Source organism: Eretmochelys imbricata, chromosome 12 (assembly GCF_965152235.1).
Source record: "Eretmochelys imbricata isolate rEreImb1 chromosome 12, rEreImb1.hap1, whole genome shotgun sequence".
Classification (NCBI taxonomy): domain Eukaryota; kingdom Metazoa; phylum Chordata; order Testudines; family Cheloniidae; genus Eretmochelys; species Eretmochelys imbricata.
The window spans coordinates 11,914,638-11,931,901 of NC_135583.1; the positions used below are offsets into that span (position 1 = coordinate 11,914,638).

General features: G+C 40.3%; 1 protein-coding gene across 1 annotated transcript in view; it reads right to left on the bottom strand.

The window, feature by feature from the left end:
• The window catches only part of SLC6A2 (solute carrier family 6 member 2), a 102,910-nt gene that overhangs the window by 72,791 nt on the left and 12,855 nt on the right, over positions 1–17,264 (bottom strand). The window contains exon 2 of the mRNA XM_077830988.1: positions 2,924–3,055. Within this exon, the coding sequence (XP_077687114.1) occupies positions 2,924–3,055 (132 nt within the window). The remainder of the gene's footprint in view (positions 1–2,923; positions 3,056–17,264) is intronic.

Genomic DNA, 17,264 nt, shown 5'->3' on the forward strand with positions numbered 1-17,264 from the left:
TTCATTGTTTCTGGATCTAGCCTTTTATTTATTTAACTTTGTCCCACCCAGGCTGCTCATATAAACCCTATAAAGTCTTGTGATGCAAATGGGCTGTGCTGTAAAGGTTACAAGATACCTTTTTGATCCCTTGCCTTATGGGAGTGCTTCATTAAGATTAGAGTCTTAGGTTTCATAGCTAAAATTAGCACTATAGTGCTTTTTCATTTAGAGAAACTATTATAAATTTGAGGGTAGACCATGCACATTTCATTTCAGTAACAGATTTGAGTTAACCCAGAGATATATCCAAAGAACTGGTGTATTTAACAAAGTACTGAAATATATTTATGCATCTTCTTAGAAGCTGTGATTGAAACTTTACTAACAGTATCCCTTTGCTGGGATTTAAAATATAACCATATTTCTTATTCTTTTAGAATCCAATATTCTATGTGCCTTGTATTATACTATTCAGAAATACAAACATTTAGCAATGGACTCTAATGCACACTTAGGCAGATTTGACAGTCTCAGCTTAAAAAACAGCTGGATTGTTAACAAGCCTCTACATGAAATCCTAAACATGAAATAAACCTTGAGTTTCCTTTCTCATCTTCTTGTCATGCCTGAAGTCAATGGAAAGACTCTCATTGACTTGAATGGTTTATGGATCAGACTTTGTGAGATCCTCCAAGCCAAATGTTACAGTCCTGACAAGTAAAATTCCCATTGCCATTAAAAAAAATTAGCTAACATCAGTCAGAATAAAAGAACAGGAGTACTTGTAGCACCTTAGAGACTAACAAATTTATTAGAGCATAAGCTTTCGTGGGCTACCAGCCCACTTCATCAGATGCACAGAACGGAACATATAGTAAGAAGAAATATATATACATACAAACTGGGAGAGGCTAATTAGTTAAGATGAGCTATTATCAGCAGGAGAAAAAAAAACTTTTGTAGTGATAATCAAGATGGCCCATTTAGATAGTTGACAAGAAGGTGTGAGGATACTTAACTTAAGGAAATAGATTCAATATGTGTAATGACCCAGCCACTCCCAGTCTCTATTCAAACCCAAGTTAATGGTATCTAGTTTGCAATATTAATTCAAGCTCAGCAATTTCTCGTTGGAGTCTGTTTTTGAAGCTTTTCTGTTGCAAAATTGCCACCCTTAAATCTGTTACTGAGTGGCCAGAGAGGTTGAAGTGTTCTCCTACCGGTTTTTGAATGTTATGATTCCTGATGTTAGATTTGTGTCCATTTATTCTTTTGCGTAGAGACTGTTCAGTTTGGCCAATGTACATGATAATAGCTCATCTTAACTAATTAGCTTCTCACAGTTTGTATGGTAACTATGGTGTGTATATATATATATATATATATCTTACTATATGTTCCATTCTATGCATCCGATGAAGTGGGCTGTAGCCCATGAAAGTTTATGCTCAAATAAATTTGTTAGTCTCTAAGGTGCCACAAGTCCTCCTGTTCTTTCTGCAGATACAGACTAACACGGCAGCTACTCTGAAATCTATTAGTCAGAATATTTTTTGACTAGGGATGTCATGATTCTGGGGGTGGGAGGAATATCGCTTATGGGTTTAGTAACAGGATAACAACAGAAATGGGCAAAACTAAGCAGTTATATTTTGAAAGGTTTCATGCCTACTTTTAATTAGGTGTCCATCTATGCTTGTCTATTCATCTCGAACTTCACTATGAGTTTTGGGTGCGATTGAAAGCATGATCTCAAAGCAGAATGCAGTAAAACTGCACTTTTCTCTTGGTTTTGAGTTCTAACCCCCACAAAAAGGAAAACGCTACAAGAGTTCAACACAACAATAAAAGCCTAAAATTATCTGAAGATAGCCCATGGTCAAGCTCCAGTTCAGCCAAGAGGAGATTGCCACTGTGAAGCTCATTACCATTCACCGATAGTTTTACATTGTCTGGACTTCATGCTTCTAAGAAAACCAAGAAGCCTGGTGAGCACACATGTTGTGGGTTTGGGTTAGTTTTCAGTCATTTCACACAATTCTGAATTGCAGAATCTTTCACCTAGAAGGCTACATGGACCCAATCGGGTACAGGATGGTAGCAATCCAAAATCATTGCTAGTTGGCACTTTCTTGATGGGGCCTCATAAAGTATTAATATTTTACACAAAGCATATCATATCTTACATCCTGAAGGATATCACAAGCACTGAGCTCTATATCTCAACACCCACACAAATATCTACACACCCACACAAGATACCACTGGGAACGCAGCCACCTGTTCGATGGAGAAAATGTAAGCACCTCGTACTCAGCGTGCAATGCAACAGTAGGGGGATTAGAGACCTTTAGGCCCAGACCCTCAAAGCTATTTAGGCACCTAACACCAATGGGAGTTAGGGACCTAGATACCTTTGAGGATCTGGGCCATAGTCAGTGCCCTTGGAGTTTTAATCCCCCAGCAAAACAAGTAACATTTTGGCTTTCAATGCCTCAAAAAGAAAACCCTAGAGAATAAACTGAATGGAAAACCTAATTTATCTATGTAAGAATTGTGACAGGCTCACTGGACCCTTCTGGGATTTGAATCTGTGATTCCAAGGATTTTAACATGTGAGGTTTACATCACAAGAAACAACAACCACAACAAATGGCTTTAATTGGCACCCTTGATGGAGTTTCGACAAAGAGACCAAAAACTGCAATGAACAAGGAGTCTGAACTAGACTCTCCTCCCCCGCCCCTTAAAAGATTCCCCTGCTTTTTCCTGTGTTGGGCTTGTTCTGTGATCACAAGAGGACCTTAGATTACAGGCTTATCAAATAGGCCATCAACTTTCTTGCTATCTAAGAAAGAAAGTAGACCCTTTCTATTTTTGTTATCAGACTTGTTTAAAACCCTCACATTCTCCTCAAACCAAGTGGAGAACTGGCACATACCTTTGAAAACTGGACAGATTTTCCACACCGTAGCAGCCCCTTCCCGGTTGTACTGTCCCAGTGCTAACTCCATGTAGAACAAGGGCATTCCAGCAATGATTAGGAAGAGGATGTAGGGGATAAGAAAGGCACCTGGAAAAACAGAATTACAAGCAGCCATTGAAATCTAGGCTTTTGTGATGATGTATTATTACTATATTACTTTTATTCTGGGTATTTCCATAGAGCCTAGGAGCCCTAGTCATGGCCCAGGACCCCTTGTGCTAGGGGCTGTACAAACACAGAACAGAAAGACAATCCCTGCCCCAAAGAGTTTATAATCTAAATATAAAAGCATCTATATCAGCAAAACAAACACAGGGTGGGAGAAGGGGTAGGCCACACAAGCAGAGTGAAAAATGTGATGGCAGCAAGTGTCATGTTCAGGAATGTCTGTACAGCGCAAAAAAAAAAAAAAAACCAAACAAACCACCCAACCGCATCTTTCAGAGCCCAGGTCAACTGACTTGGGCTTGTGAGGTTCATGCTGCAGAGCTGAAAATAGCAGTATAGCCATTCAGGCTCAGATGGGAGCTTGGACTCAGAGACTCGGCAAGGGGGAAAAAGACACAGAGCCTGGGCTCCAGCCTGAGTGGGAATGTCTACGCTGCTCTGTAATTTTAGCTCTGTAGCATGAGCCCGAGTCAGCAGAGTCTCAGACTCGCTGCTGTAGGTATGTTTGCTGTGTAGCTAATTGTGGAACTAAGGGTATAGTTTGTCTGTCTGTCTTTGGGGTAGATTTAGTTAGGAGGGGGTCCGCTAAATGGAATGAAAAGGGAAGTGAAAGGAATGGGTGGAGGGGGAGGAGAAGATGATCAGGTGAAGAGTGAAGTTGAACTGAGGTGATTTATTATGAGGAGGGAGGGTTGGCATAAACAGCCCGTCAGCACAGACCATTCGACAGCTTGATTGAATGTCCTGTGGTCCCTGCATTTTGCTTTCCTCTCTACCATTAAAGTGTTTCTAGTTCTTTTACCTTTGCAGTGACAGAGCAAACTGTCTCTGGGAATCAGGAAGGACAAGATCATGCTTTCTAACAAGTTTGCTTGCTCACTTCATTTGTTTGTTTGGGTCCCAAAGACCAGACCCCTGAGAAAAGCATTTAGCATGGAATATATATTCCTCTAGTATTACAAAACTCCAGTAGTCTGGTTTCAGAGGTTAAAAAGCCAGTGAGCAGGCCCTGCGAAATTTATCCTTAATGGGACAACAAATTCAGGCATGGTGCAAAGCCAACTTTCACCACTAAAAGAAAAGGGAAGCCTTTCTGTCAGGCTCTCTTTACCTGAGCATGCTGGCAAAGGGCAGAGTTTGGTTCTTTTTATAATGTAGGTTTTTGCACCTCTTGGTAGGTGTGTTATAGGTCAGCAATAGGTTACTAGGTGCTATATAAAGGATCCTATAAGAATATCCTTGGGAGGTCATACAGGTAGGGGACTAGAGAAGCTGTCTTGCTTGAAAAAAGTAACAGTATAAGGAGTGTGTGAATTATTGTGGCTGCTGGCATAATAAACATCCTCCTTTTAAGAAATGGCTCCTCTGCGGTGGTGGTCAGAGTCTCCTAACTGCTTGTCGATGCTTTGTCACTATGCACGATGTCTGTAGGCCATAATTGTCTCGCTTTAATTTGTAAGCAGACTATCGCTCCATTACATTGTAACATGACAAACCGTAGGGCACGCCCCATGTTGCATCTTCATGGGGTGCCTAACCGGACTTGATTTTGGACAGTGGTCCACAACTTTTCAGCACACACAGATCCTTAAGAAATGGCAAATCCTGCTGCGTCAGCGCTCTCTCATAAAAATGGTCTTAAGCCACTTGAATGTTAAAAGATGGGGTTTTTTTGCCAAGAAAAACGTAAATAATTTAATATAGAATTGATCTGAACATTTCTTAGCTAGATCACACCATGATATCTAAACCACAGAAGCTAAAGACTCCGAGAGGAATGGACATCCTCACGTGAAGCCATAAAGCACTTATAGCATGTGTCATGTTTAATAATGCATTCCGTCATGGTGTTCCGCAGACCATGGACTTGCCAGGTTATCAAAATGTGGTTTTCATTTTTATTGCATAACTAGGTCCAGAAAACTTTCTTTTATAATTTGTGAAAATAAAATATAGCAGGATTGTTGTACTAACTAGGTTGTAGACAGAGTAAATACATATCCAGAATGACTTCTCTCCCTAAGAAAACAAATGTTCTCCAATCAGTATGAGGCTAATTTATACACCTAAGTTTAATTAGGGTTACAATTGTAATTAGGGAGATACCTGTTTAAATGACCCATATAATCAAAGAATAAATAAACTGTCCAAATTACATTTGTGACGGTTTAGGCAATACAGGGGGAAAAAAAAGTTGGGAATAAAAGGAAGGTGTAAACCTGGTTCTGTGCATCATGCTCTGCTGTACTGGTTTGTGCATTTGAAAACTCTGTTCCCTTGAAGGCAAAATGTTAAATCTCCACTTTGTTTCTAAAAATAAAAACCTAGACTCAGGTGTGTTTAATCAATCCCTATAATGTAGCTTAAAGTGTTGGAGCAACTGTCCAAAACATGAAAATAAGTAGAACTGATTGAATACTTAAAAAAAACAAAAACGAAACAAAAAAACCCTGCAAATACTCCATCATAGAGAAAAAGCCTGCACGGCTGTGTTCTAACCCTACCTTTGGTGTTTGTTTTCCACAAATATTTTAACAAAATAACTAGCAGGAGTGTTCAGAAAATGAATTTCAAGTGAACACTGAAGAACATGAATGGAAAAGCAAACAAATTGTTTAGTCACAGCAGACATCAAATTCAAAGGATTATGCAGCTCATCCAATCAAGGAAAGGAAATCTGCTATGCAATCAAGAGTACAGTGTTTGAAAACTGAAATCTTGCAATGAAACACCTAGAGACCAAGAAATATTCACAGAATAAATAAATTTAAACATACTTTGCAGACAAATCATGAATAGGGAAGAGCAGATATGTTCTGTGTTTGTACAGTGCCTAGCACAATGGGGTCCTGTTCAATGACTGAGGTCCTACATGTCACCGTAAGAAAGATAATATAATAATTCAGTACTGATCATATGTACTTTTTTAGTAGTGATGCTATTGTGAGCTGTTACATTTTAATAAGAATTTGGGGAGGCATTCTTAAATATATTTAAGCGCCCAACTCCCACTGATTTCTAATAACTCGAACTGCAATAGGTGTTGAAACACAGTCGAGTATAGGATACATTGTTCTCATGATGGCCAATATCTAACTAATTACATTAGGTGTTATACTTTCAGAGATCTTGTCTGTCTTGGGCAGTATTACAATGAGTAAAACTGACTCACAAACCTAGCATGTTGCAGAGAGGCACTTCTTGTAGGAGTTTGCACAAAGAGCTATTTGATTAACTTTAATGTCAAGAGACAGTAGAAAACACAACACTACATATTGAGCAGGGATGTTTTTGTTTGAAGCAATTAATAAAAAGGCTGTGTAATGCACACAAATATTAAATCATAGTTAAAAATGTGTGTTTTCCAAGTGTGACTAATATGTTGATTGAACTCTGAAGTGTTTCGTACTTAAATGATACTTAAACAAACAAGCACATTAGGCTGCAAGTGAACCCAGGTTTAATGAGGTTCTTCTGGAAAGATTCACTATTTGTTATGTTTCAGAGTAACAGCTGTGTTAGTCTATATTCGCAAAAAGAAAAGGAGGACTTGTGGCACCTTAGAGACTAACCAATTTATTTGAGCATAAGCTTTCGTGAGCTACAGCTCACTTCATCGGATGCATACTGTGGAAAATACATAAGATGTTTGTTTTTATACACACAAATCATGAAAAAATGGGTGTTTATCACTACAAAAGGTTCTTTCTCCCCCCACCCCACTCTGCTGCTGGTAATAGCTTATGTAAAGTGATCGCTCTCCTTACAACGTGTTTGATAATCAAGGTGGGCCATTTGTGTCATTTTCAACAAGAGGCTGTTACGTGATATAGAAGTATCTCACACCAGAGAGTTCCCTTTCATGTAAATATATTTATAATGGTGGTAGGTGAAATTTTCAAAGTCTGGATCAACAACCAAATGCTGATCCTTATTTGAAAGGTATCTGTCTCCAAAAATTATCTGGAAATCTCAGGAGACTTCTGGTTCAGCCAGCTTCAGAAAACAGCAAAAGTTTGGCCTTTCTGGCATTGTTCTGACATTTCTTCTTCCACTCCTAGCCAAAGCCCAGAAGCACGCAGGTGCACAAATAATGAAAAATAACAGGGGAAAAAGAACAGGAGTACTTGTGGCACCTTAGAGACTAACAAATTTATTTGAGCATAAGCTTTCGTGAGCTACAGCTCACTTCATCGGATGCCTTCAGAGCTGTAGCTCACGAAAGCTTATGTTCAAATAAATTTGTTAGTCTCTAAGGTGCCACAAGTACTCCATTTCTTTTTGCGGATACAGACTAACACGGCTGCTACTTTGAAACCTGTCATTATGCAAGGGGAAAAGAAATTAACCAAGCTCTGTTTGATCTCCAAAAAGCTTGCTTCAGGTATGGTTTGAGTTTATGGAGAAGGTTTTGTATGTCATCCCTAATATATTCAACAGGACTGCTTCCTAGTTTTAAACTGGACCCTATATTCATTTCATGGACTCTTCAGAAGAGAATATGATTGTATCCATGCTGCGTCAGCCTGACTGTGGCAAAAGCCAGTCTCACTGAGCACAAATTTTATTGCCCTTGCCCTCTACCCCCTTGACTAGGAGCTACTGATGGGAGAAGGCAGTGGACAAAATTGCTTGTGAAAGGTGTGTATGTTGTGGCTCCGTGACACAGGCCAGGAAAAGCTCCACCACAGAGCAGTGTTACATGGGTAGGAGCTGTGGTTGGGAAGGGAGAGTAGAGCTGAGATTCCCCCTCTTCAGATTTTATCACCATATTGGAAGGGAGTTGGGTGGCTAACTGCAAAAACCTTATGAGTGCATGGTTCCTGGGGACACAGAGACTAGTGCAGAAGACCTGGACCACTGCATAAATGCCTCATCTCATCTCCATATGACATTTCCCTTTAGATCTCAGAGTATCTGAGGTTGAAAGAAAACCATGCTGCCACAACTCGCTCTACATGAGATCAAACCTTGCACCTCTTTCCACCCACACCAGAACCATCTGAAGGAACCTACAAGCTGAAACCTCACATAAATGGTTTCCTAACCAGTCGTAGGTTTCCTGTAGGCTGGTCAGAATATGGCCCAGAGTTTACAATCATAGTTAGAATCCCTGAGCCCAGTGACAAAAACATCTTGTTACAACAATGTTTATAGTAGTGAAATCTACCAAGAGTTTTCAACAATATCCATTTTGCTTCAATATTCAAAATATTTTTGAAATGGCCTTTTTTGGAGCGTAGAGAAGAGAATTGCAACAAATATCTTTCAATCAGGCCTAAAAGAAAGATTTATCTCCATTTTAGAGATCAGAGAAGGAAAATTCTAAGTTGATGAGGATCAAAACAAGGTGCCACCTATTTTGAATGAATTTATTAATAGATATAACAGACAGGCTGGGCAAACTTACCTAAAAATAATTTGCCTTGGTGCATTCGTGACTCTTTTGAATTTGCTTTCCATGAATAGTCCAGTGAACAAGTTTACTGGCAGCAAACTGTGAACAATCATTGTCGGGCATTTGCAGTGAAGAGTGTTTCAAGTATTTAGGCTAGAAACTTGATTCTAAAAATGATGGTGTTTCAGGCAGGAAACTGAAAAACAAACTCATCTCTGTGCCCAATCAAAATTGCTTGTTTTTTTTCAAACTGTTAAAGAATACGGAAAGTAGTATCAATAGGTCATAAGCAATAAGAGAATGAAATAGATATGCTTGGACAATTAAGAAAATGTGTGGCCATGTAATCTGTTCAGACAGTTGTGAATTGAAGAGGGTCAGATGCAATTAGCAAATAGCTTTTTATTGTGTTATCTTTTTTAAGCTGTTGTCCAAGAGCCTGACTTAGCTCCTGGGGCCCTGTTGTACCAGGCACCGTACAAACACATTTTTCAAAGGCAATCCTAAGGAGCTTGATATCTAGGTTAGAAAAAGACAACCACAGACAGAGAAAACAGGGTCAACAGTAATACAAGAATGTCCTAGCACAGCAAACAAGTTCTGGCTCACCACCTGACTAACTATGATCAGCTGGTGTGCATAGCCCTAGAGAGAGAATCTGAAAGTGGATAAGCTTGTGCCTAGCTGGATTTTGTCAGAGTTTTCGTGACCACGGGACATCATGGGAGATAGCACAAAGGTGTTGGAAGAAGTAGCTGACTCGTAGGTGGGGGGATTGGGAATATTGATAGAGCAAAGGCAGCATTTGATGTGTGGAGCAAGTGGAGCTATATCGTGAAGGTGCTTGTGCCTGGAATCTGGCTAGTCCTTGAGAGTGAGGTGGGTCTCAGCCCCACCTGTAACAGGCAGCTCTCCAGGTGCAGAAAATGAAGAGTCATGTGACCTCAGCAGGTGTCTGGAATAGATAAGGGAGAGGCCTGGATAGATAGCGTGGGGAAATTTCTGTAAAGAGTTAGAAAGGGCCCTACAGGAGCTTATGAGATACTAGGGAAGAAAGAGGTATAAGGATTTATTGGCCTTTCTAGGAGCCTGTGAGATAATTGGGGAGAGAAAACTGTAGTAAGTTAGTAGGCTCTGGGGGCAGATCCTGAGGCACCAGGGGGAGTAAATATTGTACCTACATAGGCCTGGGAGTGACCTGCTAAGCCAAAGAAGGCCCCAGTCAGGAAGGCCTGGGAGTGTCTTAAGGAAGAGTGGGGAAGGATGATATGTAAGCCTTAAAGAACATGAACTTCTGATTTGTACCCTCAGGACCTGATTTTGGAACTGTTTGATAATAAGCCAGAGCAAGTAAGGGTGTTATTGGCTATGAAAAAGCCTTTGTGAAGTCAATGAGGAGCCCTGTAGAGAGGAAGACTGAGGCAGGGGTGTTGCAAGGACACCCCATGCCCTGAAGGGGTGTTCTGGAGGTAGTGACCCTATTACAGGGAGACAAATATAAAGAGGAGGAGGCTTAATCTAAGTCACAAGCCAAGAAGATGCTTTAACAGCTTTTTGAATGGTGGTGATGATGTGAAGCACAGATGAAGTAGGTTACAGTACTGAAGACTAACACTGTATTGTAAATAGTTTGTCCACATCTAACAAAAAATCAGTGTTATACCTTGCAAATTTCAGCAACTCCTTTGTAATATTTCATACCATAACACCTTCCAAGAACGCTAGTAGGTTTTTCTCAGAAGCTTATTCTTTTACTCTACGAAGAATGAAATTATATGGTAATGAGTAATGTATAGCATCTCTTACGAAGCCCTCTTACTACAACCCCCTCTAATCCTGCTTGATTTTATCAGTGAGTCAATTTATGCCCTCATTTTCAGTTTTGGGTCAACACTTCTGATATCGTTGGGCTCCTTTCACCCAAATGAAAGGGGGAGAATAAACAGGCTGAAGTATTTTAGTGCAATTCACTGGCTGACCTCCTTCAAAGTCTAAATACACTGTTGCTCATCTTCCACTGCCATGTTACTTATGGCTGTGTATTTTTAAACACTGATCACTGTGTAGTAACAGAAAGGGTTACCACATCTCCGCCAGACAAACTCAGTTATCTCCTCTGCTTTCTGTTGTAAGAGTAATGAGCTAAAGAGACCCATTAGAAGCTATTTTGAACATATTAAAGAGAGTTAAATATATCCAGCCACTCAGAGCAGCATGATTCATTCATAAGTAATAGCTAAGTCATTGAGTAAGGTCCTATTTACATAAATTAATGAAAAGATCACCTTTTACAATGGTGTATAATTTAAAGATAATCACAGGAACAGCCAAAAGGGCAGCAAAGGCCCATTTGGTTCAGCAAGAATTTTAAAGAGCAATCAAAGCAGAAAGCATGAGTTTGAGAAAACATAGGCATTCCAGGAAGAGGATCAAGAGCCAGTGGAGATGACAGTGTGGTAATGGGAGCAGTGCTGGTAGCTGAAGCTTCAGAGGGATCTTCAAGTATAACTGCATGTATGTTATACACCAGTGATCTCAGTTGGGGAGGGAGGGGTGTCATAAAAGCACAAATAACATCAGTGTCAGAAGACAGGCAGCAATATCTTGGTCAAATCCAGTTACCTCCTCTGTCTTTCCATTGGAGGAAAATGGAGAGCTGCCCAGAAATGGGAAATTCTCTCAGGTAGAGGAGGGCTCAATGTAGTAATTAGATCACCATGGAGATGGTTTGTGGAAAGATGGAAGAGCCTTAAAATGAGGAACTAGCTCCAGATAAAATATATAGATGAGTCTAGGAGGGAAAGAGGGGAGAGGCTTCACTGGTATCTAACTTATATTTATGGAAGATCTTGGAGGACAGCTTAGACTTCATAATGCTAGGAAGTGAAAGTAACTCATAAAACTGTTCTCTTTAAATGACTGAGCATAGTTGTTGACTAACAGCATTGTACAAATTCTGTTTTCCATAGCATGCCAACATGAAAAATAGTGCCTGGTACAGCCACCTTCCTCACAACGTACAGCAATTCCCATACTTGAACAGACCAATTGTCTAGCTTGTCTGGTATTCTATTCTGTGCAGATTCTTATACTATACTCATTACCATATAGTATATTAGCACCTTCCAGTAGTGCATTGTGTCATACGATGACACATCTGTCACATCCTGCTAGTGCCCTACCCACCTTCCTCTTAAACATCAGGTGTAGGCCACTACCAGCTCCATGGCACTTGCCCCAATGGAGCATTGCTCTGTTTCAGTATGGTGATTTCTCTAATTTGTAAGGCACACACTAGAAGAAAACCTCAGTTGCAGCACTTCTGTATAGAAAGAGTCCTGTTCGACTCTCTGCCCCTGCTACTTGTTTAGGGGCATGGCCAGGTGTTTAAGGCCTTTCCCCTCCTCAGATCTATACTTGATTGTACAAGGCCAAAATATTGTTTGTCAGGGCTGCAGAGATCATATTATACCAGCTCATAGCTGCATCACTGTCACAATAACATAACCCCCTTAGTTATAGTCACCTAGATTGTGGGTTGATGTCAATTCTAACAATTACATTCAAGAATGAAATTAGCCCATAGTCTTTAATGACTTGAAAGTCGAGCTGCCACCATTTGTGCCCACATTTTTCCATTGGCACTGTGACTCTTTGCAAGTGACCTGGCCAGTTTAGCCAGGTCACAAATACCAAAAAGGTCAAGTGTAGCAAAGGCTGCCTGCGGAACGTTTAGCTCTATCCCTTAGGGAAATCTCTCTTCCATCACTCATGTTCAATTAGCACTCGAGGTGGGGAAGCTGAAGGAAGTTCACAGCACTAAAAACTCAGCTCAGAGTGTGACTGCTAGGCTTCTGAAAACATCTAGTTACCAATGAACATGCTTAAGAGAGTTATTAGTACAGTTTTCCCCATTCTATCACCTTACTGCATTAGCATAGGTGCCCCTATAAAGGGAACATGATGCGTATCCTTGCAATCACCTGCGGTACAGCGAAGTGTCTAAGAGAGAAGTTCATCTGTAAATGAATGAAGCCAATGAAGCCCCAGACACAAGCTGCAGGATCATCTTGGAAAGTCAGCAGGCAAACACTTGTCAACCTGTACATTAGCAATTCTGCGTCAAGGACAACAAATTCAAGGCTTCCCCGCGCCCCGAGTGGATAAGAAACATTTGTGGGTGATTAGAACAGAAAAGAGCTGTTTTTTCAGTCCATGGACCCATGTAACTGGGTGTAAAAATTAGAAGTCAAAATCTTATATATTAGTATACTAGGTTTCCATTGAAAGATGATGGACTGAGCAGTCATTTTCTGTGGTGTTCCGTAGGAAGCTATGTACATGACAGGAGATGCAGAGGAGTCCCTGCTTGCTGCAAGGGGGAGCTAAGGAAACTGCCATTTTGTTTCCATTCATATGCAGAATATTAGTCACAGTTCTCTCATTTGCTCTCAGAGGGATTGTATTTGTTCGTCTCAATCCAGAGTAATCAAGACAATGTTTTCACCATTCAGATTCATAGGCTCGAAGGGACCATTAGATCATGTAGTATATATATTCCTATATATCATAGACCATAGAATTTCACCCAGTTACACATGTACTGAGGCCAATAACTTGTGTATGGCTAAAGAATATCTTACAGAAAGGCATCTAGAAAACATCAAGCAATGGCAAATCCACAAAGTCCCTTGATAGTTTGTTCCAATGGTTACTCACCCTCACTGTCAGAAGTGTGTGCCTTATTTCTATTTTGAATTTGTCTGGCTATAACTTCCAGCATTTGGTTCTTGTTTTTCTGCCTTTTTCTGCTAAATGTAAGAGCCTTTTAGTACCTGCTATTCTCTCCTTATGAATGTACTTTTACACTAATCTAGTCACCTCTCAATATTCTTTTTCATAAGCTATAGAAGATTGAGCAAACTAAGCTACTGTACTGTAGACTGTCAGCTTTCCTCTTCTCTACTGAAATGCTCTGTTTACTCAGTGGGCTTTGTGTACTAATTTCAGAGGGCATAATGAGGAAGGATGTGGCTGTGACTCGTGGGCCATTTTAAGAGCTGCACAGTTGCCATGGGGAAGACTCTGCAAGCATCTGAAAATTTGGTAGGAGGTGCCCGAAGTGCAGTAGTCAATGCTGCTTGACTGCCCTAAGTAGTGTTTTAGCTTTTTAAGAAGTGTGACTTTTGGTCAGAATATTACACAAATATTTCCGGAAAACCGAAGCATCATGCTATACACACACCAGAGAGAGCACGATGGTTTTAGTGTTTAGAACAATGTTGTACAGAGAATACGTTTGCCATTAGGTCAAGGATGAGTGTTTTTGAAAAAATTATCTGCTCTTGTTGAGGTAGCTAGGAGCTTAACCCTTGACGTCAATGGGAGTCAAGTTAGACCAGCACTGGATACTTTTGAAAATCTTTTGGTTCCCTATGAAAAATGAACGTGACAGGTAAATTACAAGTAGTACAAATGGAATGAGCTTTTGCCCTCTATTGCCTCTCTCTTGTGGGGAAAGATTAAACTGATGCTTCAGATGTCACTTGTTTGGCCAGAATGGAGTGTCAACGTTGCGTTTCTGGGATGGCTTCTGCTGGAACATGCAAACTTAAACATGGTTCCTGGATGCATAGGGCAAGATACTGCAAACCTGAGGGTGCTGTGAGAGTGGGGAAGAGCCACAATGCAGCTGGATGCCTGCGGGGTGAATTCTGCCAGAGTTAGCGAGAGCTGGTGTTGAGGGGGCTCCTGTGTAGTTCAGCTTGCATCTAGCCAGCTCTGGGAGCTGCTTTGGGGGTTTCCACCCCTTCTCAGCCCTTTAGAACACCGTTAGCATCCATGAGGGCACTAGGATGGAGCAGGGATTGACAGCCTATGTACCACAGACCATTAAATTTCAGTTACCTCTGTATTGAGCCCCCTTAACTTGTGTTTGGCTAAAGCTTCCCATTCTGTAAGGCGTCCAGTCTTGATTTGAAGACATCAAGAGATGGAGAATCTGCTTCTTCCCTTGATAGTTTATTCCATGGTTAATCACCCTTGCTGTTAAAAACGTGTCTTATTTCTAATTTGAATTTGTCTGGCTTCAGCTTCCAGCCACTGGTTCTTATGCCTTTCTCTGCAAGATCAAGAGCCCTTCAGTACCTGGTATTTTCTCCCCATGATACACTGTAATCAAGTCACCTCTGCCTCCTTTTGATAAGCTAAACAAATTGAGCTATTTAAGTCTGTCACTATAAGACTTTTCCCTTTTTTTTTAAGCCCATAAATCATTTTTGTGGTTATTTTGCTGCACACTCTTCAGTTTTAAAACATCCTTTAAAAAATGTGATCAGAACTGAACACAAAACTGTACACAGAGGAAAAATCACCTCCCTGCTTCTTCTCACTACTCTCTGTTTATACAACAAAGGATATTAGCCCTTTTTGCCACAGCATCACACTGGGAGCGCATGTTGTTGCTTGTCCACTACAATCCCTAAATCTTTTTCAGAGTCACTGTGTTCCAAATGGTCTGCATTCCTTGTTCCTAGGTGTGAAACTCTGGATTTCAAAAGGCATTTTGTTGGAATGGGCTTCCCAAGTGATCCAGATTGCTCTGTACTCCTGCTCTCTCTGAATCATTATTTACTTCTCCTCCAATCGGTGTGTCAGCCGCAAAATATATCAGCAGTGAGTTTTGATATATTTCCACATGATCGATAAAAATCTTGGGCCCTGTTTGCACATGAGCTTGATGCTCCTGTGCCAGGCACTCAGATTCTGTCTGTATTCTGAGAGACTGTATTTTTAATACTGTGCCATTCTGCAAGCTTAAAGGAGTAATGTAGTTTCTTTTTCTCAGGGCAACTTCACATGGAGGCAGCCACATTTAAAGACTACTTCTCCCCCCTGCCAGGTTTTCTTTAGTTATTTGACAAAGCAAAAAACTACCCCAAATGCAAGCACTCTCTGGGGAGCATGCAGTACCCATTTTTAGGCAGCATGAGATTCATAACTGTACCAAAGTGAAGCAAAGTGCTCAACACATCTTAAATCAGCTCTAGACAAGTGTCAGGCAGCTTTCAAGATGATTAATGTACAAACCAATGGGAGGTAAATGATTCTTCTCTAGCAGAGTTTTAGAGCAAGTATAAACATCATGAGGTACACTTAAAACTTGTCCTACTGTTCAGTGATTAATCCTATCTTAAGTTCAATTTTTGGACTGAATGACCAAACCAAAACACCCCCTGTCCTTCCAGGTTTTACTAGAGGTCTATTTGTAATATCTTAGTACAGAAAATATTATCTTGCACTCCTTGCACTGCAGAATCCTGCAAATTTCTGCTATCAGCCAATATATAACAGAATATATTCTGTCTCAGTAGTGAATGATAGTTATAATTTCCTACCTGTAAGAATCCCAGTAAATCAAAGTGCTGTTTTGCTCTGTCATTTTAAGTAGAGTCTTCAGTACCAATGGTTTTGCGGATGCCAGTATGGGCAACTGATGAAACATACTCTTGAACAAATATTGTGCATATTTTTTTGCCAATATTAAAAACATCTGCCGTTTAATTATAATTTTTTGTTATAGAGCTAAGATCCCATAAAAGGTACAGTTATGTACCTCGTACAACTGGATTTAAGTAAAAAGTATGCTCGCTGGCTGTAATCAATACCTTACTAAAGTGAGGCTAACTAGGACAGGGTACAATATTTTAATTAATTTGTTTGTAAACTCTCTCTGGCTACAGTGATTTAAATAAGGGATTATTCTGGCACCCAATTTACCATTGCAGTAACAGCTGCTGTTGCCCAAACTGCCTTGGAAAATACAAAAATGTTCTCTCATTTATTTTAAAAGATTTCAGGCACTATCAGCTCAGATCACTATATGATTTTAAAATTACTGAATCAGAGTAGCTTCCAGCTGTGGATTCTTTATCTGACTACCCTTCAAGTAGAGCTGTTTGGGAAACTAGAAAATTCCACAAGAATATTGCTAATTTTTATTGAAAGCACTCACAATTGGAAAGCTTCAAGGAGCCCCATTTATTATGTATGATAGGGTAGCACTGGCAACATGCTAGATGCAAAGCATGTATAAAATGATGCCCCTGCCTTGAAGAGCTATCCCAAAGATTCTTAAATTACACCTTATGGCATGATTCTCAGCAAAAAGTCTTGTGTAAATCGTACCACCCCAATAGTTGCCACAGGAAGACTAGATCACTGAAATCCTATTGCCCAGTTCTCTTGCCACTGTCCCATCCCCACATCCAAAGGGATTAATGGTAGTAATTTGGTTCTGGCCTAAACCACAGCAAGCTACAATAATCCCTGCATTGGCTGAACCATTCTGGCTGTTGCAATAGAATAGCTAGGTACTAAACTTCATCTTTTCTCTGCCCACTTGTTTTCTGAGGGGAGAAAGCAGGCACACCAGCTTTTATCTAGGCTCGAAGCAAAGGTTTTTTTTTTTTCAGTTTTATTTAATAGATTTTCTTTTTAGTCCATGAGCAACAAACAAAGAAGCCTAGTTCCCCCTCCGTCCAAATTTGCCAGTACTCACTCTGTCATTGCCACTGTGTCCACGGCCTCTTAGCTAGAAATTCCATCTAAGAATGTGAAAATGACCTCAGGGTCCATAATAACTCACTGCTAAGATGAAATGAAGATCCAATAACATTTGAAAGCAAGGTATTTCCAAACTAAAGTTTTACATAGAAAACAGAAGGCAAG